A 22,721-nucleotide genomic window follows, 5' to 3' on the forward strand; every position below is an offset into this window, starting at 1 on the left:
GCTTTGTAAACGGTCCGTGAAAGAGAGCAAGACCCTCAAGGAGACGGACCGACACAGGAGCTGCCACAATGGGCTCCAGCAGAACCGCCATTGTGAGGACGGCGCAGGTAGGGTTTCAATCGACTATACACAAGGTCGCTGAGTCGGAACCGACGCAATGGCGCCTAAAAACAAACAAGGTGGCAAAGCACCGTGTTTGTTATGCAGTGACCCTACAGCTGTGCTGGAATACACTGCATGTCCACATTACCAGACCAAGCGCTCAACACAGGAAATATGCCCAACTCACAGGGAAGCAACAGTCGGAAAAATTAGAAAATGTAAGAGTGTCTCGTCAAGCTGAATTTCTCAACAAAAAAAGGAAAATGAGGCCATAATGAAATCAAGTTTCTGAGGGGCTCATTTGTTAGCCAAGGAGGAAAGCCATTTATGGACAGTGAGTTAACTAAATCACGTTTGACTGCAGCAAAGATTGTGCAGAGAAAATGAACTTTAAGACTCTCAGCCTTTGGGCAAGAACAGTTGTTCCAAGGTTAAGCACACTGGGATCGAAATCTGCAGTCACTTAAAAAACAAGGCCAATTATTTGAGGTGGTTTCCTTGGCTCCTCATGGGTAGACAGACGTTACTGATACGGCCTGGTTGGGGTTGTTTATTCCAGGAGTTGCAAGTGACTCCACCCACAGAACAACTAACTACAGGGAGCGTATTTAAAACAAGTTGAGGAAACGTTAACTGGGCACAACGTGGAGGAGGATCTACCAACGTGTGTTAACCCGTGGTGGTAACAGTATGTGTGGGCAGGAAAAGGCTTAGCTGGACAAAGTTACAAAGCTTGTGGAAATGTAACATGTTTAAAGCCTAAGGCTTTTCCTGATATTAGTCACCCACAGGTAGTTTGCAGAAAACACGTCTCTCACGAGTGATTACTGACTCACTAAAGCCAATGGTGACCTCCACGTGCCCTTAACCAGAATTAACAGATGAATATCTGCAGTTGATTTTGATGACAGGGAACACTGACTTTGAGCCCCAATTAAACCAAATGGTATCCATTCTCATTAACAGAACTGCATTACAGAAAGTTACACTCAATTATTGTATTTTGAATTTTGTCAATCAAAATTTTGTGGAAGTTGGTTTTCTCTCATTATCCCCCATTTTGCCTCATTGCCAGCAAAGCCTAAAATAACTACTGTCTAGCCCTTGTTAGAAAAAGTTTCAAACCCCTGAAGGAGACTGTTCTTATCTCCACTTTACAGCTGAAGAAACGAAGGCAGAGGGTAAGCAGCCTGACCAAGGTGACACAGCTAAGGTGCAGTCAGGCAGTCGAGCCGGAGAGCGCATGGTCTTCACACGGGTCTATGCTGTCTCCCAACCACAAACTCAGAAACAAGAGCTGGCACCTGAGGAAAACAATCAACAGCGTAAGAAAAGACATTAAAGATAACACCTGCATGATAACATCTCATTTATGAACCAGAACAAACTACTTTGGGAAAGAGTCAATTAGAGGAAAAGGGCTCAGAACCTGGTCCATCTAACAGTACAACAATCATGCTAACCTCAAAGATCACATCATGTCCAGGAAAGATACCAAGTTTAAGAAAGTAAAAGCCTGTATCAAAGGCAGATTTAAGCCCCACGATTTAATAAGCAAGGCTTCATTATCTAGAGAATCTACTTTGGAAAAGGAAGTAAATCCAGTGCCCTGAACAACAATCCATCCATCAATCCCCAGCTGGTCTGAGATGGCCTTTTTCTTTCGAGAAAGAATAACACAAAAGTAGAAAGGATAAAAACAATCCAGTAAAAAAAAAGTCTACTTAGAGACTAAATGGGCAGCTCCTGTCCGGAGACAGGACGTGAAGGTAGAAAGGATAACAGCTGGTTGAATGGATACAGGCAACGTGGGGTGGAAAGGGGGGAGTATGCTGTCACATTACAGGGACTGCGAACAGGATCAGATAAAAATGTGCGTGTAAGTTTTTGTATGAGAAATTAACTTCAGCTGTAAACTTTCACTTAAAGCACAATAAAAAATAGTAACTTTTAAAAAATGTCATTAAATCTCATTTTAACAGTATTTAAAAATCAAACAAATTTCATGCAATCCTAGGAAGCCAACCAAGAGTTTTGGGTGGTGCAAACGGATACGTGCTCGACTACTAGCTGAAAGGCTGGCACTCTGGACTCACCCCGAGGCACCTCGGAAGACAGGCCTGGAGAGCTGCTCCCAGAAGGTCACAGCCCTAAAGATCCTGTGTGTGCAGTTCTGCTCTGCATGGACGAGCTGCCAGGAGACAGAACCAACTCGAAGGCAACTAACAGCGACAACCAAAAGCCAATCAGGGAAGGTTTAAAAACGAATTAAGGAACAATCAACAGATCGAAATCCATGTTACTGGCATTTTTTTAACCAGTTTAGAATTTAGTCATCAATCTTGTGATTTGGGGTATGTTCTCAACTTCTGAAGGCATTTAAAACACAAACAAGGTAACATTACACTTTGCATTTTAACATTCAGAACAAATTTGGATTAAACAAGTTTGCGATAAACATTTAGGAAATGTAATGTACTAAGTGAATATGTCTAATTTTATTATCTGTATAGAGACTATAAACACTGAAGGGTGTGAGCTGACAGCGAGGGAACATCAACAGCTCGACACAGGTAAACATGGACAACGTGGACCATAAGCCAAGGCAGACGTAGTTGAGACATAGTTCCTTCCCATGCACGAAAACTCCCTGGACATTAATGAAGCTGTCCACTCCAACTGGCAGATGTGCTCCGTGTCCACGCTCCCTGTCTCTTCACCCAAAAGGGCTGCCTTTCCGCCACACCATCAAAGGCCCACGGCCCTCAGGACACAGGTCACAGTCCCACTGGGGGTCCACCTGGTTACACAGGACCAAACATGGGTGCCGGCAGGCCAGCCCAGCCCCTAGTCCCTCCAGCGGTGCCCACACTGGACGTTGCAGCACTTGTAGAAGGTGGTCATGGGCTCATCAGCAGAGCGAGTCTGAAGCTGCATGAAGTAGGCACGAGGATGTTCACATTTGGGACACGGCTCTGGCAATGAGAAAACACAAAAGTGACCCACATGACACACAAATGATGCTCATGACCAGCGCACCTGTTGGAAGCTGGTCTCACTGAGGGCAGCGAAGACCTCTGCTAATACAAGCTTCCTCACCAACAGTGCCTTACAGCTCGGTGAAGGCACAGCCAGTGATCACAGGATTAAATCCACAAATGGTGGCATCATTCCCACTGTGCTCCAACCACAAGGGAACCGGGGGCCATGGAACCTTGAAAACTCCCCTCCTCCCTTCTCAGGGCCCCACTTTTCTGTTCATGTCTGGTTGGAGGCAGGTTGGAGAGATAATACAGGTGTCTCTGGGCCCACACCTGCAGATTTCCCTGGCAAGGGCATTGTCCTCCGCCAGGCGGGAACACAAGCTCTCTAGCACCCCAACTGACTTCCTGTCATTCCATGATGACCCACCCCTGACCCACCCCTTCCCATCACATTCAGGGGCCCATTTGGGCAGATGGCACTCAGGCTGCTCTTATCAAGATCTCACCACAGTTCCCATTTTCAAAGTGCTCCAAGGCACATGTTTACCTTTCAAGATGTCACTCTGAGAAACTGACAGCTCTCTAAAAACAACATTCCCAACAGTGAGTGCACATTTCATCTTTCCACGGCAAATTCTGCAGACGCTAATCTGTAACCTAGTGGATTTGGATGCTCCTCTACAGGGGAGAAAAAAGAAGTGCTCACCCTGAGTGAGCAGTCCACCTCTCCACACAGACTGCGTCTGGGCCTCTCCTCCTTCCTTCCCTGGGCACAGCTCTGTCTCTCAGAAATGAGAGATGAAACACTTACTTTACCCAGAAGGCAGTTTAATGCTCCTTGGTATTTTTTTTAAATCTACATTAAAACAAAAAGACCATATTTTCTCCTTATACTCTGATTTTTATTGCCACCGTGACGGCAGCTACCGTCTGCCAAGTGCTTCCTGAAATCAAGTGCTATACAACTCACTTCATCCTTGCACAGCCCGTGAGCATGTATTAGTCCCAGAGACGCCAAGGGGCTCACCAAGGCCCCACAACAAAAGGTTGCCAAGAATCTAACCCAGTCCGTATAACTCCAAGGCTTGTACCGATATTGTTGTGTAACCGATAAATCTTTAAGAAAGAAAGCACATAATACGATTTCTACTTTTACAAGCCCGATCATACGTACACCATCACAGACTCTGACACAGAGACACAGCAGGCAGCCTCATATGTCTCTACAGCTTTGTAACCAAAAAGGCTCCTCCCCTCACCTGCTGTGGAGTCCACATTCTCCCAGGCAGCTGCTCCTCCAAGCACATCATCCACTTCTTTCAGCTTGGGATACTTCCGATTTGTCACCTAACAAACAAGAAGTCTTCAGACTCTCCAAGGAAGTGACTGTACAAACCCTGGGCCACCAAACCCCAACAGCCCTCAGGTGTCTTCCCAGACTTCCTCCCTCCAACAAGCAGTGAAGAAACACTAAGTAAAAACAAAGTTCCTGCTCTCACAGGCCAGGGTTGTGAACTTAGAGACTCTGTGATCAGGCTACCCATCAAGACGAGAGAGACAGTTTGAACAGTTACAGATCTCTGGGAGGACTGGAGGAAGAGAAACGGGTTAGGTGTGGCCCTCCTCCTCTCCCATCGCTCCAGGTATTTGGTATCCCAACATGACAGAAACAAAATGGAAGACAAAGAGCACCACTTAGCTGGGAGGCCAGACACTCCCCACCCAGGCAGAGAGTTTTCAAAGCAGGTTACACTTGGCTTCTTCTACCAGACATCCATGAAACTTCAGGGTTATATAAGGGTCCATTCTTCCCATCTTTTGGGACTCTAAACTCCAACAACACAGTTACACAGTGTACTAATATGCAAATAACAAAAATGAGGCAGCAACAACATACTCTACTTCTGAAAAGTACAGTGTTCAAGTCGTATTAAAGCCATGGCCGTTGCATCAATTTTGACTCAGAGCAATCCCATACAACAGAGTAGAAGTACCCATAGGGTTTCCAAGGAGCGGCTGGTGGATTTGAACTGCAGACCTTTTGGTTAGCAGCCGTAGCTGTCAACCACTAAGTTACCAGGGTTTCCAGTTATAATACAGTATACACAAAACCAAACACACTGCCACAGTCACTTCAGACTCATAGCAACCCTATAGGACAGAGTATAACTGGGTCCCCATAGGGTTTCCAAGGCTATAAATCTTTTTTTTTTAAAAAAAGAAAGTTTTATTCAGTCTATATTCAAACAGGCAAAAGTGGGAAACAGACAACCGTGCTGCCAGAGTCATGTCTGCCCAAGTCCAAGGAAATATCACAGAACAGACAGAAGTGGGAAAACGGACAAGCATGCTGCTAGAGCCATATCTGCCAGAGTCCAAAGAATATTACAGAATAGGCAAGAATGGGAAAATGGACAAGCATGCTGCCACAGCCATGTCTGCCCGAGTCCAAGGGATATTTCCGAATAGACAAGAATGGGAAAATGGACAAGCATGCTGCCACAGCCATGTCTGCCGGAGTCGAAAGAATATTACAGAATAGGCAAGAATGGGAAAACGGACAAGCACGCTGTCACAGCCATGTCTGCCCGAGTCCAAAGACCATTACAGAGCCATCAGTATATATTAACATTACGAATGGGCAAACCATTGAAAGCTTCACCTTTTCACAGATTGGCTAGAAACTGTGATCCTACATTTTGAACCACCCTTTTTAAACAATCATTGGTACAGGTTTCAGTAACTACAGTCAGGAGGGTCTTCATCGGTCCAACAAATTTCTATTCACTAAATGTTAACAGAAAAAGATAAGAGTAGAAAGTCTTTTGTGTTCTGTTTGATTGACTTTATGTGAAAGTTTCCCCAAAGGGTATTTTCCAAGATTATCTTAGCTATTGTCTTTATATCTCAGGGCCCACTTGATATGTCGTTGTGAGCGCTTGTGAGCCCAGCTCCAGCTGGGTCACATTCTCTATGCTCAAAGACAGGGAATAATAACTCCAATATTATTTCCTAAATCACTCCCTCCTTTTGATTGGAGATTGCAGATAACACATCAATGATAATACCTGGACTTAGTCAAGCTCCTAGATGGCGGCCACTGTAGGCTCTTTAAACTCACGGTGCTGGTTTTCCACCAGATACCACCTGGTTCTTCACCAGGTTATTAAGTAAGAGCCATGTTCTCATCAACTGCACTGCCAGAGTGAGCAGAAGCAATGTACATCAACATTTCAGCCCGAGGCCTTCTTTTGCCTTTTGGGTGTGTAAGACAATAGAGGATAAATTTTATTACGCCGAATACTATCAGAATGTAGACTAAAAACATTATTCCTTCCAATACTGATCTAAAGGCTGTAAATCTTTTTGGAAGCAGACTGCCACATCTTTCTCCTGGAGGAGCGGCTGGTGGGTTTGAACCACTGACCTTTACGAGTGCTTAACCACTGTGCCACCACGGCTCCTATAGTACAGTATGCAGCCTTCTTCTACTAAACACCCATTCTACTGCAAGTTCCATTCCAGGCGTTCAGACTAGGGAATTGGAAGTGACGTAACAGAAAATTCCCTGCCCTCCTGCAGCTTATGTTTTAGTAGCAACAAAGTACACGAGTAAATTATAGAGCATATTAGAAGGTATGAGTCCCATGGAAAAAATAAAACCGGCCAGGAGGACAAAATGGAGAGGGTAACCATTTAAATAAAGACGCAACCACCAAGTCCCGTGGGTCCAGAGGAAGCGTGCGCCCAGCGGAACAACCTGTGCAAAGGCCCTGCAGGTAGCAGCGCTGGAGCATGACGGGAGATACTCCAGTGGCCGGTGCTGTTGGGGCAAAATGAACGACAGGGAGAAGGAAAAAGGACGTCAGGAGGCGAAATTCAAGCAGCAGGTGGGCGGGGTCAGGGCTAGAGCCTGGGGGGGCCCTGTGAGAACTTTGGCTTTTACTCCGAGCCAGCGGGGAACCACTGGAGGTTTCTGAACACAGAGCGCAGGGACCTGACTCGGCGCAGTGGGGAGCACAGTGCGCGGGACGCCTAGCCAACATTTTTCGGCGATAATCCCGGGACAAACGGCTGGCTCCGAGCGTAATGAAGGCACAGCCGACGTGGGCGTGAGCGGACAGCGGGCGGCGGCGGGACCCACCTTGCGGGTGATGTTGTGCACGTAGGGGCAGGTATTGCAGGCGAAGCGGTGGCAGCGCTGCCCCTCCTCCACGATCAGCCCGTTCCCGCAGCCCGGGCAGAAGAGCAACATGGCGGCCGAGTCAGGCCGATTGCGACCACCCAGACCGGCGCCTGATTCCCGGCAACCTCCGCGGCTACTCGTCGCCGGCGTTCGCCTCGACTCGAGCTCACATTGGCCCAGACAGGGGCACGGTCCTCAGCCCACCAATAGGCACGCTGGTCTCGCGCTCCCAGCGTGCCCTGCGGTAGACCGTCTCGCACTTCTCATTGGTCAAGGCGGCCGCTCCGCCCCCAGGCACACCAATGGCCGTCCAGGTTTGCTCTGAGGTCGGCAGTCCCCGCACGTAAGCGTTTCGCCCTCCTCTTGCTGACTGGCGGGGCCGAGGGCCCCGCGGCGGACGCGGCCCTGGAGGGGGCAGAGGCCGAGGCGCGGCCCGAGGCGTCGGAGGACAATGAGGACGACGACGAGGCGCTGCCGCACTCGGAGGTGGTGGACGTGTTCCAGGAGGGTCTCGCCATGGTGGTGCAGGACCCCTTGCTCTGCGATCTGCCGATCCAGGTGCGCGGCCGGGGAGGGAGGGCCGGAGTCTCTCCCAGCCGGGCCGGAGCCTGCGCGGACCCCGAGGTCTTGTGGGCGTTGCAGCCCCTGGGATGGAGGAAGCACAGGGCTGGTCCTCGGAGGGCGCGTTCTCCGGCCTGTTTCTGTTGTTAGGTGCGGTCGAGTAGGTGCCGACTCATAGCGATCCTCTTTCTATGCCCCTCTTTTCTCGGAGCCTCTGCCCACTTTGAGCCTTGAACTTAAAAGGTGTGCGTGAAACGCGAAATCGGGGTGCTGAAGAACTGGGAGCCCTAACATAGGCAAGGACGCTTTTATTTCCTTGTCCTTCATAAAACATGGGTACCACTTTTTGGCCTTTCTCAGCTTGTTTTATTTTTTCTCGTTCGGGATGATGAGAACAGCAGCCCACCTTCGTCTTTTCCAGGTTACTTTGGAAGAAGTCAACTCCCAGATAGCACTGGAATACGGCCAGGCCATGACAGTCCGTGTGTGCAAGATGGACGGAGAGGTCATGCGTAAGTGATGCCCTCCTCCCCGCAGCTTCACGTTCTCAGGGCTGCCAGGGGCATCAGGGCTACCACGAACCTGCCCTGCCCTGAGGTTGGCCTGTGGTGCCCACCGACCTGGGGTCTTCTCCCATTTGTGTCCCTGGTTCAGCTGTGGTCGTCGTTCAGAACGCGACGGTCCTGGAGCTGAAGAAGGCCATCCAGAGATATGTGCAGCTCCGGCAGGAGCGCGAAGGGGGCATTCAGCACATCAGCTGGTGAGTGGAGCAACTCCCAGGCCTGCACGCACACATGCTGGACCTGTGCTCTCTGATTCTCTGCCGTGACTGACGGGGTGAGTGCCCTCCCTGTCTTGGGCGCGGTTAGGCAGAGACAGGTCTTCCGTGGATTCCTGCCCCTGCCTCCTTTCTAAACACGCTCATCTGTGTCTTCCCACCTCCACTGCTGGAGTCTTCACTTGGGGGCACTTTTGGGCATTTCCAGTATTACCTGAAGTGGTCTCTGTGGTTACCGGCAGCACAGCTCGGTCACGGCCTACCCCCCTCACTCTCGTAGTCTGCACCAGTGCATTTCCTCACGGGGTATGCAACCCCTGTGCAGCCCTTTGAGACCAGCGCCCCCTTGCAGCTGCTTCAGGCCCCTTGTGTCCTGAGTCTCCCTTTTGCAGGTCCTATGTGTGGAGGACGTACTATCTGACCTTCGCAGGAGAGAAGCTTACAGATGACAGGAAGAAGCTCCGAGAGTAAGTCCTGGCCACACCTTGAGCTACTAGGGGAGGGTCTGGTCCTTGCCTGGCTCTAGTCCCTGTGCTCCACTGAAGGGAGGGGCTTCCCAAAAACATCCCTGGCTGGACACCTGGGGGCCGGGTCTCAGCCCTCCCCACTAAAAGGGCGGGCAGAAGAAGAGCTAGCTTCAGAAGCCCTGGCCAGCTCTCACCACCGTGAGAACATCAGGGTCCTGTGGATCTGCACAGGTCAGGTGAAGGAAAATGTGAGCATGTAGAGGGGAAAGGCCGCCCACTGAACAGCATGAGTCACTTCCTTGCTCTGCCTCCTCCTCCCGAGTGCCATACCCTCTTCTCCCCTCCCCCCTCCCCTTTCTCATTCACAGGCCCCAGGTGGGAGTCACTGGTGTATTTTTCTGCAGATCAGACACATCCTACCTTTCCTTCTCTTTCAGTTATGGCATCCGGAATCGGGATGAGGTCTCCTTCATCAAAAAGCTGAGGCAAAAGTGAGCCTCCAGCAAGGACACAGGGGTGGGGGCCAAGTTCTTCCCCTCAGGACAAGCTCTTCCCCTCTTCCCGTTTGGCCGCTGTCTCCTTCACAGAAAGGCAGGTTGCAGCCTCACCCCAATGTACTCTGTCTCCTCCTTCCCCCGCCATCTGGAACCAACAGTGTGAACCCCAGGGCTGTCGGGTCCTCATTTCTCTCCCGTTTACTCGGCCTGAGCCTTACCCCCTCCCAATGCCCAAACCTGACTACATGTGGACCCCACGGGGCTGTGGACATAGTCTTATATACAGAATAAATCTGTTTGCTTTTTAGTTTGAAAGTCAAAAAGCTAACATATCCTGGGCAGGAGAAAAAGATGCTGCCCCTAGGGAGGTGGGGAGAAGGAATGGGGTTGGAGCAGGTGGGCCCTGAGGTTCAGGGTGACCGCCTGAGCCCCATGGCTGCACAGTTCCCCAGACCACAAACTGCTTATGCTGTGGTCTGTACAGCAAGGGGGACAAGCAAAGCAGCAGTCTTTGTTTCTGCTTGTGAGACCAGAGTGGAATGCGTGTAAACGCAGACATGGGCTGGGCTTCTGGTCCAGCCCTCAGGGCTCACCAGGTGAAAAGGAGAGAGCATGGGGCTGAAACTACAGCTGTTGGCTGGACCAAGGATGGGGGCTGAGGGTGAGGGCATTGCTGGGGTACCCCATCCCACCATCACCTACCAGTCACCAGTGGAGGGGCGCCGTGCATCCACCTGGCTGAAGGACCACCCTCCACAGCCACCCAGTCGGATCCCGGAAAGAGGAGGCAGCCAGGATGAAGGTAATGGCAGCTAAAACGCTCCCGTTAGTTTACTGGCCACGTGAGGTGGTTGTCAAAAGAGACTAGTTAGAAAGTGATTATGGGCACTAGGGTAACAAACATGGCAGCAGGAGGGGTTCAACAAAAGTGAACAAGGCACAGAGGTCTGCATTCAGAAACGCCATCCCGCCAGCCAGTAGGGGCAGAGGTGGCCTTGGCACCGGGCTCCGGGCCTGCTGGAGCGCGGCTGTAGCCCCCACCCCTCGGGCCCAGCTCAGTGCAGCTGTGCATCTAGCTCGTACTTCTCGCAGAACTTGTCAGTGAAGGGGATACAGGTGAGGAACTCGCACCACTCGCAGCGTACAGGGTAGAAGTAGAAGAGGACCACCAGGCTGGCGAGCAGCCCCAGGAACACGGCCTGGAAGATGATGATCTGGCAGCGCTTGCGGTACAGGTCAAACTTGCCAAAGCTGATGTAGGGCAGGAAGGCAAAGGAGAGGAAGAGGCCACTGACAAAGCCAGAGATGTGGGCAAAGTTGTCGATCCAGGGCAGCAGCCCAAAGGCGAAGAGGAAGAGTACCACAGCCAGCAGCTTGAAGAAGGCACGCCATGGCCTCGCCAGGATCTGCCAGCTCTGGAACAGCTCCACGAAGAGGCAGGCCAGGATGCCAAACTGCGAGCCAGCCGGGCCCACCTGTGGGGTGCGAGGCACCTAAGCAGACCCAGGCCTCACCTCCTCTTGCCCCACCTCCCTGGCCTGGAGCCCATCAGAACCAAGGGCCAAACAGAGACTCCCAGAGGGACCTGATCTAGTGCTGGATGTGGACAAGTGTGCACAAGTGTCCCCACCTGAGGGGTACCTCACCTCTGCACGGTACGGCAGGAAGATAGCGCTGGCAAGGTTGCCGGTGATGCCGCTCAGCAGGTAGATGAGAGAGATGCGGTGCCAGCCAGCCAGCTTTTCCAGGTCCCGCAGGATGGTCATCTGGAAGCAGACGGACACCAGGCAGTGCAGGATCCTGAGGTGGGGTGGTGTGAGGGGATACTCAGCAGGGACGGTGGGAGTCTGCCATTCCAGCCTGGCCACTCCCCAGCACACCCCACCATGCCCGGCGTGTCACTTGCCCTGCGTGCAAGAAGAGGGACAGCCACAGGCGGTAGAACTGGTCGGGCACCTCGGGGTTGAGGAAGGGCAGGAGCCCGCACACGTCATCCATGCAGTGCACCTGCGCAGAGGAGCCGTTAGCATCTGTGCAGGGAGCAGGGGCTCCCCCTCTGCCCCAAGACCTACCTGAGAGCAGAGTGTGGCCTCCTCGTGAAAGTAGCCCCTCATGAAGTCACAGTACTCCCGGGAAGTGATCTCACACCTGGAAAGTGAGGCCGGGGGTGGGAGGGCGCCCCCATAGGGCGGAGGGACTGCTGAGGCCCCAGGAGCAGAGGCATGTGCCCCCCACTCACCCACCCACCTTTGATGGCCCCGGATAAATCCAGATCATTTCGACCCCACTCCCCTTGGTATCTCAGATTGTTTCAGAATTCTGTGAGGGAGAAGGGTGTAGCCCCTGGCCAGTGCAGACCCCAGAGACCAACTGCACGCACCCACGTACACACACCCTCATGCACACACACACCTAATCCTACACACATCCATACACATCTGTCCTGCATGTATGCACACACATGTATGCACGTGCTCATGCACGCACACAGGCACCTGCCCTGCATGCACCAGTCCCACTTGCACACTCCCATCCTACAGGTACACACACATGCACGCACCTGCCCTTGGTGCCAATGCAGCAAGGCCGACCCGTGATGGCACAGTCCATGTGGGGGTGGTTGGTGTGGTTCCCGGCACTGTTTTTGGTGCAGATCTGGGTCACAGATGGGGATGAGCTGGAGCTGGGCCAGGGCTTCCCCCAACCCTGGGCCCCACACCACGCTTGTGGGGAAAGGCTCGTAGGGTAGGAAACAGGCCTCCCTTGACTTGGCACAGGCCACTGCACCCTGAACCTCAGCCAGCCCATCTCTGTAGTTGGAATGATGCCACTTGACCTCCACATCTCTGCTGGCCTTGCTCAGACCATCTGCTCGGAGGCAGGCTCTGGCGGACAGGCTGCTGAAGGCCAGGCCATGGCACGGGGTAGCTGAGGTGCAGCCTCGACAGGGCCTTCAATGGGATCACTGGTGAGTAAGGTGTGGCTCCCTATCTGCCATGATAAGGGTGACACCTCCAGGACCCCCACTCACCGGCCACTTGGTGATGTCGTCAGGCCACTCGTGGGGGTCCTCAGAGGAAGGCTCATCGCACACCCTACAAGAGCACAGTGCCTGGTCAGACCCACTTCAAGCCCCTGGCATGCCTGCCAGCTCCACAGCCCACCCCTCCCAGTTGGTGAGGGAGTAGCCATGGGGACTAACCTCGGGTCCTGGTGGCAGACGGAGCCGAACTGCCTCTTGTGGCCAGCGAGGTCTGGGGCACTGGGGTGGACGGGCCACTTAACCCAAACTGCCAGTGTGGACTGTGGGAGACACAGGGCTCAGCCCCCAGTTGGCAGTGAGGGGGCTGACGGGGGCAGGAGTCAAAGCAAACCACTCATATCCTCCCTGTAGGGCAGCCTGGCACCCTCTGACCCCACAACTCCACCTCTAGGAATTGACACTCCGGAAATGCACGTGGATTTCAGGGGAGAGTTTGTTCAAAAGCATAATTTGTATTAGATTCCAGTCAGAAAATAACTGTGTCCAAAATCAGAGTCCCTCATAAAAAAAACGTAGATGGGTCTTTTTTTTTTTTTTTTAATTGCTTAGTAGAAAAAAATAAGGCAATATCACTTATGTAAAAGTAAGGCGCGTGCACACAAACGGGACACATGCTGAAAGATCGCACCCAGATCTGAAAACGCACAGTACAGTGATTGTCATAGAGTGTCGCGCTTGAGGAGCAGTTTGGGGATGAAAGGAACGAATGCGCAGGAGGGCCTGCACAGACCAGGCAGAGGCGCCATGAAGGCAGAGAGCAGTGATTGGCTCCACGCGAACAGCAGCGCGAAGAACGGGGATGGCGGCCGCACACACCGAGCACTCCTCCTCCGAGGTCTGCACGCAGCCCGAGCGGTCGTTGCGCACGCAGCAGGCCGAGTGCCTCTCGCGCTCGCGAGCCGCGCGGATGAAGCTGTGCACCTGCGGGTCCTGGCGCATGCAGGGCGAGAACTTGGCGCCCAGGTGGATGAGAGCCTCCTGCGGGCGAGCAAGCGGGACGTGGAGCTGCGGCCAGGCCCCTCGAGCGCCGCCCAGCCCGCCGCCCTCGCCCCTGCCCGGCCCGCCGCCCTCACCGAGCTGGGCCCGATCCAAAAGTTCTCCTGCTGCACGTACTTGACGTTTTCATAGACGCCGCGGTTCCGCAGCACCTGGGCGAAGGGGGCGGATCAGGCCGCGCCCACTCGGCCCTCTTGTTCCCAGAGTCGCGGGAGGGGTGCATAGCCCGGGACCCACACGTCAGCCCGGGGAAGGCGCAGGGCTCACCGAGTCCACTGTCTCGTGCTGCGAGAAGCCCACTGGAGCGATGCCGTAAGTGCAGACGGCCAGGATGGTGACCAGCGAGTGCACGAAGGTGAGCCAGTAGGTGAAAAAGGGCCTGTAGGGCGGAGCGTCAGCGGGCCACGCCCACCCAGCCCCGCCCGCAGGCGCCGCCTGGCCCTGCCCGCCCACCTGTGGTCGTCCATGTCCTCGATCTGCCGCTTGACGTAGCTGTCGATGCGCTTGCGATAGGTGCGGTTGGTGAGCCGGCCCACCATGCCCAGCCCGTAAGGCCGCTTCTCCCGGGCGAAGAGCTTGCGCACTGGCACCGCGATGCGCTGGCCCCTCCGCGGCCCTGCCGCGCTCACCACCTCCTGCCGCAGCCGCACCTTGGGCTGCGGGGCCGCCGCGCCGCCCTCCTTTTGCTTTCGCCAGCCACGCTCCAGAGGCCTGGGGGACGTCGCGGTTAGCTCCCGCCCGGACCCCCGCCTGCTGCAGTCCCTCCCCGGCAGGACGACGACGCAGGTCTGTCTGTCCTACCCCTTCCTAGCGATGAGGCAACAGCTGAGCCCCTCTCCGCATGGCAGGGAGGAGAGAACCAGGGACAGATACGAGTGTTAACTCCTGCTCCCACTGACGCCTTGGTGCTGTCCAGCCCGTGAGCTCTGAGATGGAGCTCCCCTTCCACAAGAGGCAGCCAAGACTTGTCCGCACCCAGCCCTGGAGCCCCAGTCATGGTGGTCAAGCTTGGCGACCCCTTCCCTGGGGACTCCGGTCCGTGAGCACCCCAGCGTGGTTACCAAGGGCCCGCCACACTCACAGCATCAAGTGGCTGCGCTCCAGCTCGCTGCGCTCCAGGGCTCCGCCCGTGAGCTCCGCCGTCTCCGGGGCCTTCTCCCAGTCCTTGAGCGCTGCCTCTGACGGGGATTCGAACACCTCATCTGGGTAGGTGGACAGCTCCTCGTGGAGGACTCCTTCCTGAGCAAACAGGCGCGGTCAGGGACTCGGAGGCAGAGTGGGGAGGGTGCAGCACTGCCACTGGGTTCTTACCCGGGCAAAGAAGGACGTGTCCAGCTCGTCGGGGAAGTCAGCCGTGTCCTCCTCCAGAAAGCTGGCGGGAGTGAAGCTGCGGCGATGTGTCCTGCGCCCCACGCCGTCCCGCACCGAGCGGCCCTGCGTGCAGTTAAGGGGGTGGGCAAGGGGGTGAGTGTGGGGCCTGGGGGGCCGCCACATTACACCTTTTCACCCCACCCACCTTCACCAGTGCTGCGGCTGCCCGGAAGCTCATCTTGGCCACCGACTCCCGCTTCCGCCTCCGGGGGAGCCGGTTGAAGCCCGAGCGGGAGCTGGAGAAGGAGCAGAGGGAGGTGGCACCGGGCGTGATGGGTGTGTGCGGGGCGCTCAGGCCATCGGGGGTGTCGTCTGCCAATCGGAAAGCCCTGCCCCTGGCCAGGGGGTCGATGATCTGAGTGGAGGGGAGAAGGCGGCTGTAGTCAGGGGCTGGGGTGGGGCCCGTGAGGGCTCCCTGCCCACCAGACCAACTTGGACTTGCATGGAGAGGGTTCAACAACCTGTGGGCCCCTGGTCAACTGTGTGGGCCTCACCCCCACCCATAACACCCAGGGGGGTCCCTCCTGCAATCTGTAGGGACTGTGTACAGGCTGCTCCCTTGGCCTGGGATACTCTCCTTGGCCCCAAGGCACAGCCCAGGACCCTATCCCCTCCTCCAAGGCCCCTTTCCCTATAGTGTATCTTCACGTGCCCTCATATCACCATCTGTTGAGTGCCTGCCCTCCCCAGACTGTGAGCTCCCAACCCCAGTGCAGAAGAGTGTCCGCTGCACATCCACACCAGGGGTGGGGGGGGCCTGCAAGGGCAGCAGCAGGCGGGGCACACCTTCTGCATGCCCAGCTGGCACGGCCCCACGTACAGCGGGGGTGGTGTCTCGGTGCTGGTGAGTGAGACGTTGTCCTGGCTGGGCAGGTCCAGCTCCCGGATGACCTGGGGCTTCAGCTTCCCATAGCGCTGGCTGCAGTGGCGGATGCTCTTGCGCTGCCACTTCTGGGTGCTGTCACTGTCCTTGCTCACTCCAAACCAGTCAGCCGTGCCCCTGCCACGGGAGGGCCTCAGCACAGAGCCACCAGACCCCCTTCCCAGGCCCTCAAGCCCTCCTCCTGGGCACATGGCCTCACTCCAGGCCTCTGATGACTCCCAGGGGCAGGGGCCCAGGGGGCAGGATCTGATTAAAAGGACGGAGGTACAGATTTGAGCCTTGGTTAACCCACTGAGCAGTAGCCAACTCCGAATTCCCACTAGAAACACAGGCACCTTGCTCAGGTGAGTATTTCAATGAGTCCTGACCCATCCCCGAGACAAGGGAGGAGCTGGGGGCTCAGCCCTCAGGTCAGTCCAAGAGCCCGGCCCAGGTAGCAACCACGACTAGGGACACCACAGGCTCAGACAGCGGCCGCTGCATCCTGGACAGGCTGCCCACACCACTCAGACATGCAAGCAGAAACATGGCCAGCGCCTGCCACTAGGAGCCCCAGGGCTCACCAGCCATGCTGGCAGCTCCCAAAAGGCCACACGCCATGCACATGGCAGCTCATGCATACCCTGCAAGTACCTGAGCAGGGACCGAGAGAGAGACTGGCGCTGCAGGAGGGCCCTGCGGGCAGCCCGGGGGCCACAGACAGGCAAAGTGTGGACACGCTCAAAGCGTACCTGTCGGCTGCTGGGAGGGGGGCCAGCAGTGGAGGTGGGGAAGACAGAGAACGAGAGAGCGCCCACTGAGGGGAGCAGAGGGGGTGGGGGGACACAGTGGGTGCCAGAGGAAGAGGAGGAGGGCAGGGTCAGGTGGGGACCAAGAGCAAGAACGAAGCCTGACAGGAGGGCCTGCCCCCAGCCCGAAGGCCAACCCGGGAGCGGTACCTGCGGATGGTCTGCGTGATGGATGTCTGGCGCTGCAGCACGGGCCGCCGGGGCTCAGGGTGGGGCGAGGGCATGTGGGTGGTCTCAGCCGGCATGCTCACACTCCGAAGGAAGACCTGGCGCCTCAGGGGCTAGGAAAGGGGTCAGGTGAGGGGGCCGGGCAGGGCATCCCCACAGCCCCTGTTAGCCCAGTCTTACCTGCAGGAAGCTGGGCTCCTCTGTGGCCAGGGGCACCGCAGCTGGAATGTCCAGCTTCAGCCAGGGCGGCTTCTTGCGCTGCAGGCTGCTCGTGCTGTCCCTGCGAACCTCACTCATGGTTCAGATGAGCTGGGGCGTGGCGGGCCTGGGGGCACAGGGTGTGGCTCAGTAATGACCATGGGGCTGACCTCTGGCCACTGACACTTGGGCCTAGCCCTGGGTGGGGAGGGTGGGGGCGGATGGAGAGAGACCTGCCATGATCCGGCACGGGTGTGGGAGCCTCACGGGGCCCCGCCCGGGTTCTATGCTGTCATGCTCCCCCACAGGCCTTTCAGGCACCACTAGGTCCAAGACAATGTGGACTCACACGGCCAGTGTCGGAGCAGCTGCTCTGAACCAAGCCTTGCTCCTGGTGCGGGCAACACACCAGGGGAGAAGCAAGGAAGGAAAAGCAGACAAGAACCCTGCATTCCTAAGCTTATGTTTCGGACCAGCAGCAAACTGCTAAGTCGGTGCTGAACGGCACGATGGTGGGCTGGGGACAGCAAGGCCACCCTGAGAGGCGATGTCTAGGCAAAGGCTCGAGAAGGGGATGAGGACCCATGCCGGGGGGCTCAGACAGCCTGGGGTGCTGCCCAAGGCCCTGCCTGAGACAGGGCCACTAGTGCACAACATGCTATAGGGGTTGCGGACGCGTAGGCAAGGTGCTGTCAGTCCGTCTCACAGACTGGTAGCCACGTGCAGACAGAGGCGTGACAGCCGAGGGGCGTGGCCTTCCAGGCGGCGGCGAAGCAGGTGGAGGTACCCGGCTCTGCTCACAGAGCGCACCAAGCCACCAGGGCGCAGACCCCGCCGCTAACACCAGGGGGCGCCACGTGCCCAGAGACGGAAGAAAGGTGACTCAAGGGCCGCATCACCCCGCACTCGCCTGGACACCAAGGCCCAGCGGGACGCTTTCACCCAGCCAGGCTGCCTGTCCGCGGTGCACAGGCATCCCGGGCTCCTCCTCCCTACGCAGGTAACAACAGTGAGCTCAGGGGGCGGGGCTGGCACTCCCTCATCCAGTCTCCCAAGGCCAAGCGTGCCCCATGGGGCCTCATGGGTCAGTGCCAGGCACTGGACAAGAATGGGACCCCCTTAGCGATTCAGGGGGCTATGCTGCCTACAGCGTGCCTGAGGCTGGTGCGCAGGGCCTTCGCTGCCTCCCAAGCCCACAGCCTTTGTGACCACCACCAACCACCACATGACTCAGCCTAAAAAGGGGCCGATGCCCCCGCAAAGCTGCTATGTGGTGCAGAGGGGAAAAAGGGCCACCCCTCTAAGAGCCTCTCCCCACCTGCATCCAGGGGGCTGTCCATTAGGACTTTGAGGACCCTTTGCTACTGGACCCCTCACGCCTACATACACACGCATGCACGCACCCGCACAGCCTCTCCTCACACCTCCTCCTGTCGCAGAGCCTGTCCTTGCTGCACCCCTGCACACAACAAGGGCTGACCCGATTCTAGAGGGCTTGGTGAGGGGGTGCTCTGGAAGGAGATGATCCCTCCCAGGGTCTGGGAGGAGGAGCTGACCTGCATGAATGAGTGGGCGGGATCTGCAAAAGCACAGCGAGGGCCTTGGGCTGCAGGGGATGTCCAGTGCAGCCCTGAGGCCCCCCGCCTGCACCCCACCCTTTGTCCTTCCTCCTCACCCCCAGTCTGTACTGGGGCGGTGGCAGGAGGGTTTGCAGGGACAAGCTGGCCCCAGCCCTGTGTGCCCAGCTCCCCATCTGGACCTCACGTGGGTGGGATTCACGGGGGCAGGGGGTCCACAGTGGCTCAGAGGGCCGCAGGCGGGGGGGGGGCAGGCCAAGGGCAGACAAAGGGTTAGGCAGGGAGGGTGCTGAGCCGAAGGAGACAGTGGGCTCAGTGTCTGCCTCCCCACCGCCACAGCTGCACAGTGGGTTCTTGTTCCGAGCAGCCCCTTGTGGGGAATTCCAACTGCATCGATGCATCATGGGCTGCTAACCCATCCGCGCAGGGTCACATAGCTCACGGCCACCCCCCTGCCCACCCCAGCCCTGCAGGACACCACAAAGGGCGTGCAGAGGTGGGAACCACGTACGGAGCAAATTCTAACACGAGGCCCAGTCCACCAGAAGGCACAAAACTGTGGGCACGCAGGGCTCCGAGCAGCTCAGGAGGAGTCGGGGCACAGGGACGAGGGACGAGTCCCGGGGGGCAGTGGGGGCCACTGCAGCTGTGGCTCCAGGCTTTCAGCAAGAGGGTCGGCCCTGCATGTCGAAGCCCCGTGGGCCAGCTCAGGAAGGGGGCTGCTGCAGCCACGAGGGGCAGGGCCTGGGGGCAAGGAGAGGGTCCCAATGACTCAGGTTTGTGGACTGGGACACGGACTAAGGAATCATTCAATCATTCTGGCTGGCCCCACCGTGGGTGGGAGAAGCCAGTGCAGTGATGCCCAGCCCCACCACCATCTGTGGGCACCCTCAGGGTTCTCAGCTGAGAGCCAGGGGCCATGTAGGAGCCAGCACACAGTAGGCACCCACAACTCAGTGAATCGACCACAGAAGGGCTGGAACTGACTGTGGGTGCTTGAGGAGGGGCGGGGTCCAGGGTGACAGATGTGAGCAGGGAGTAGAGTACCCGGGGTGGGGGTGGGGGGCTGGGAACAAGATCCTTCACCTTCTCAAGCAGCTAACAGGCCGGAGGGGTCAGGGACGGACAAATCCTGCCCCTTCCCACCCTTTGGTGTGAGCCACGGACACAGGGCTCCCACCTGCCCTCCCCCCCACCCACAGGACAATGCCGACAAGGGTGGCTAGACACAGAGGGGATGGCCCAGGGCCAAACCCACCAGGCCTGGGCACTGCCCCACCCAGGGGACTGTCCCCCGTGCCCCAAGGTCAGCTGGAGCAATGGCCCCACCCCAGGACACCTGCCCAGACGTGTCCTCAGCTCACCCAAGCTGTCCCAAGAGGGTCTGGCTCCTCTGGCCTCCCCAGTCCTCTGGCCCTCCCTCCCAAGAGGGTCTTGCACCCTTGCCTCTGATCCTGGCTTCTGCCTAACACCTAATCTGATCTTCAACCCTTGCTCCCCCTTGGGGTGGGGGCCGCCAGCTGGCCAGCAGCCTGGAGCCCAGACCGTCTACACACGTGCTGCTGTGTGGCCAAGGAAAGGCACCTGGCCTCTGTATGCCTCAGTTTCCTCATCTGTAAACAACATTGTGTGGGGAAATAACATTTGCCAGGCCCTTGCAAATACAAGGCCCCCTCAAATGCTTCAGGGACCCTGAGATATAGTCACCTCTGCTTTTCCAAGGAGGAAACGTGGTTTTGAGTGCAGGCCCGGCCGGCGGCCCACAGGACGATGCATAGGGGCAGAGACGGAGCACCATCCTGGGGCGGCGGAGGGGGCACTGCCCAGCTCATACATGAGGCCTGGGGACCCGGACAGCCAGGATGGAAGCTCCTGACCCGATGGCCTCACGCAGGCCTAACCCGGGGGTCCAGAGGGGCTAGGGCTAGGACTTAGCGAGAGCAGATTCAGGGTGTCCTGCCCTCTGAGATGGACACTTTGAGTCCCCAGTATGGCTGGGCCCCAGGGGTTAAGTGAAAGCCCCCCAGGCTGGAGCGGGGAGAGGCTGCATCCTAACACACAGGCCTGGAAGGACCCCTGACTGACCCCATACAGGCTCCCTCCTGGGGTGGCCCCCACATCAGACAGGACCAGAAAGGAAACCTTAGGGGGACCGAGTCCCCGCCACCTGCCTCAGTTCTGAGCCTGCCAGACCCTGCTGAACTGTCACAGACCCTGAAGGGGTTATTTGTGTCAAGGAAAACAGGTTACAGAATTTCAAGTGGGTAAAAAGCCTCATGTCATATCTGACCAGGGGTTGGGGGTGGAGGGGACCCAGGCTGCTGACACCGTAAGCCCTGGCCAAAGCCCCCAGGGAAAGGGCAGACCACCTGGGTTCTTCAGCCTCAGCCTCAAGACTATGAGGGGCTGCCAGGCCCCCTAGGCCCCCCACTCCTCCACTTCCCACTGGGGGCATCTCAGGTGAGGGAGGAGGGAGCCACCCCCAAACACACCCAGCCGAGGAAACAGGCCTGTCTCCAGCCTGAAGCCGAGGAATGCAATCCCGGGCGGAGAATCAATCCTGGCACTGATACACGGGTGGGGGCAGGTGGGGGTAACTGGAGCCAGCGATGGGTAGGGGGATCTTCACATCTCAGGGAGGGGGCTGAGGCCCCACAGGAGCAACTGAGAGGCCCTGAGGAGCTGCTGGGGCTGAGGAAGATACTGGGGAAGGCCCAAGGTGGTCCCTGAAAGGCAGGAGTGAGCCTGGGGGCGCCACTTGAACTGAGCCCCCCTAGATGCATGCTTCCCGGGGGCGGGGGTTGTGCCTGGACGGCTCAGTGATGCTGGGTGAGAGGATTGACTGTAGCAGCTCTTTGCCCTCCGGTCCGTCTGTCTGGGCAGTGGCAGGTCAGCTGGTGGAGGGGTTGGAAGCGGCCCGGGGCTGGTGCCCGCAGTTTGGAGCCAGCAATTCCTGTGCCCTCCCCACTCGCCCCAGCCCCGTTTTCAGGGGACCCAGCATGCCCAGAATGATGGTGCAGAAAGAGGTCCTGCCTCAGGGAGCCCCTTAGCCACAGCCAGGTGCTGGGACCCTCAGCTGCCACACGATTCAGGGTTGGGGGCAAGGGGGCTGGAGCTGGCTCCATGGGGGTGGGGAGATCCCGGCAGGGACTGCCCGGCATCAGCATCCAGCTGGGCCAAACCTGAAAAGCCAGTTTCATCCTTGAATCTTCTGTCTCTGCCAGGAAGTCCCAAGGTGGGGGGTGAGTGGGTTCCCAGCATGGGGCTGGGGCCTTCAGACCCAGGCCCCACCCACCCAGACAAATAGACTCACAACTCAGAGCTGCACACCCAGAGGAAGGAGCTCCTTCTGGTCAGGACCATCTGGGCCAAGGCCTGGCCTGAGTGGGGGCTCTCCTGCCCCAGAGACATGCCCCCAGCTCAGTGCCCTGAGCGCTGGGGTCTGGCTGTCACCCCACCTTGGGACAGGCCTTCTCCAAGGCACTGGGCAGTGGCTGAAGGCTCAGGCATGGCCTGCTGCTCATGGCCCGGGCCAGGGTCTTTGAAAGAGCTCCTGGCACCTGGTTCGGTGTTGACAGATGGGGGACGGGGCTGAAGCGGAAGGTAGGTCAGGTCCCCCACGCTTGAGTGGCCGCTGCTCTTACTACAGATATTATTTTCATCTTCGGGCGATCCCGGAAAGTTCCACCCTCTGAGCTGGAGTTTCAACCAGGAGACACCGCCCGCCGCGGCCGGAAGGGAAGCGTGAGGGGTCTCCAGAAAAGCCTGGGGACCCCCGGACTCCCAGCCCTCCCGCCGTCTGGGACCCTCAGCTGTTGGGCGGGGGCTGGAGCCGAGCTGTCCGGCCCGGTCACGCCGCCGGGACGTGCTAATCCGGCCAAAGGCTATTTTTGCGGCGCGCCGGTCCTGGAGGAATCCGGCGGGGCTGGGCCGCCCCCGCGAGCGGCTCGGGAAACTCCGGGAGGAAAGTCCCGTCCGGCCAGGCAGGGACTCGCCGCAGACCGGACCCCAGATCCAGTCCCTGGACCACAGACCCGACCTCGGACCCCACCCGGGCCGCCGTGCTCGGAGCCGCCCCGGGACCGCGCCGGCCGAGGATGGGCCCCACGCTGGGCGGCCCCC

At 57.4% G+C, this 22,721-nt stretch overlaps 3 protein-coding genes across 3 annotated transcripts; 1 reads left to right on the forward strand and 2 right to left on the reverse strand.

Moving 5' to 3' along the window:
- Nucleotides 1-106: 106 nt before the first annotated feature.
- Nucleotides 107-7,402, reverse strand: POLR3K (RNA polymerase III subunit K). The gene is made up of 3 exons (XM_004373116.2): nucleotides 7,231-7,402; nucleotides 4,346-4,433; nucleotides 107-3,077 (listed from the first exon to the last, which is right to left on the reverse strand). Exons 1-3 carry the CDS (start codon nucleotides 7,339-7,341, stop codon nucleotides 2,950-2,952), a joined length of 327 nt encoding a protein of 108 aa, XP_004373173.1. The 5' UTR covers nucleotides 7,342-7,402; the 3' UTR covers nucleotides 107-2,949.
- Nucleotides 7,403-7,636: 234 nt separating this feature from the next.
- SNRNP25 (small nuclear ribonucleoprotein U11/U12 subunit 25) lies at nucleotides 7,637-9,913 on the forward strand. Its single transcript, XM_012554667.2, has 5 exons — nucleotides 7,637-7,830; nucleotides 8,255-8,345; nucleotides 8,488-8,593; nucleotides 9,004-9,078; nucleotides 9,516-9,913. The coding sequence occupies exons 1-5, from the start codon at nucleotides 7,789-7,791 to the stop codon at nucleotides 9,571-9,573; spliced, it is 372 nt and encodes a 123-aa protein (XP_012410121.1). The 5' UTR covers nucleotides 7,637-7,788; the 3' UTR covers nucleotides 9,574-9,913.
- Nucleotides 9,914-10,374: 461 nt separating this feature from the next.
- Nucleotides 10,375-17,126, reverse strand: RHBDF1 (rhomboid 5 homolog 1). Its single transcript, XM_004373117.1, has 17 exons — nucleotides 17,005-17,126; nucleotides 16,807-16,937; nucleotides 15,772-15,985; nucleotides 15,131-15,340; nucleotides 14,926-15,048; nucleotides 14,696-14,853; nucleotides 14,068-14,325; nucleotides 13,882-13,993; nucleotides 13,692-13,766; nucleotides 13,435-13,596; nucleotides 12,778-12,878; nucleotides 12,607-12,670; nucleotides 12,136-12,230; nucleotides 11,648-11,723; nucleotides 11,482-11,582; nucleotides 11,222-11,375; nucleotides 10,375-11,050 (listed from the first exon to the last, which is right to left on the reverse strand). Exons 1-17 carry the CDS (start codon nucleotides 17,119-17,121, stop codon nucleotides 10,631-10,633), a joined length of 2,571 nt encoding a protein of 856 aa, XP_004373174.1. The 5' UTR covers nucleotides 17,122-17,126; the 3' UTR covers nucleotides 10,375-10,630.
- Between the last annotated feature and the right edge of the window lie 5,595 nt (nucleotides 17,127-22,721).

This window comes from Trichechus manatus, unplaced genomic scaffold (genome assembly GCF_000243295.1).
Source record: "Trichechus manatus latirostris isolate Lorelei unplaced genomic scaffold, TriManLat1.0 scaffold00024, whole genome shotgun sequence".
Classification (NCBI taxonomy): domain Eukaryota; kingdom Metazoa; phylum Chordata; class Mammalia; order Sirenia; family Trichechidae; genus Trichechus; species Trichechus manatus.

Bases quoted from the DNA above. Each gene is read 5' to 3' on its own strand.
- POLR3K (XM_004373116.2), bottom strand. From the start codon at position 7,341: ATGTTGCTCTTCTGCCCGGGCTGCGGGAACGGGCTGATCGTGGAGGAG. The intron at 4,434-7,230 runs GTGGGTCCCGCC...CTTGTTTGTTAG, and splicing joins TGCACAACATCACCCGCAAG to GTGACAAATCGGAAGTATCC. The intron at 3,078-4,345 runs GTGAGGGGAGGA...TCTCATTGCCAG, and splicing joins GAATGTGGACTCCACAGCAG to AGCCGTGTCCCAAATGTGAA.
- SNRNP25 (XM_012554667.2), top strand. From the start codon at position 7,789: ATGGTGGTGCAGGACCCCTTGCTCTGCGATCTGCCGATCCAG. The intron at 8,346-8,487 runs GTAAGTGATGCC...TCCCTGGTTCAG, and splicing joins GATGGACGGAGAGGTCATGC to CTGTGGTCGTCGTTCAGAAC. The intron at 9,079-9,515 runs GTAAGTCCTGGC...CTTCTCTTTCAG, and splicing joins GACAGGAAGAAGCTCCGAGA to TTATGGCATCCGGAATCGGG.
- RHBDF1 (XM_004373117.1), bottom strand. From the start codon at position 17,121: ATGAGTGAGGTTCGCAGGGACAGCACGAGCAGCCTGCAGCGCAAGAAG. The intron at 15,049-15,130 runs GTGGGTGGGGTG...AACTGCACGCAG, and splicing joins CAGCCGCAGCACTGGTGAAG to GGCCGCTCGGTGCGGGACGG. The intron at 14,854-14,925 runs GTAAGAACCCAG...CTGTTTGCTCAG, and splicing joins ACACGTCCTTCTTTGCCCGG to GAAGGAGTCCTCCACGAGGA.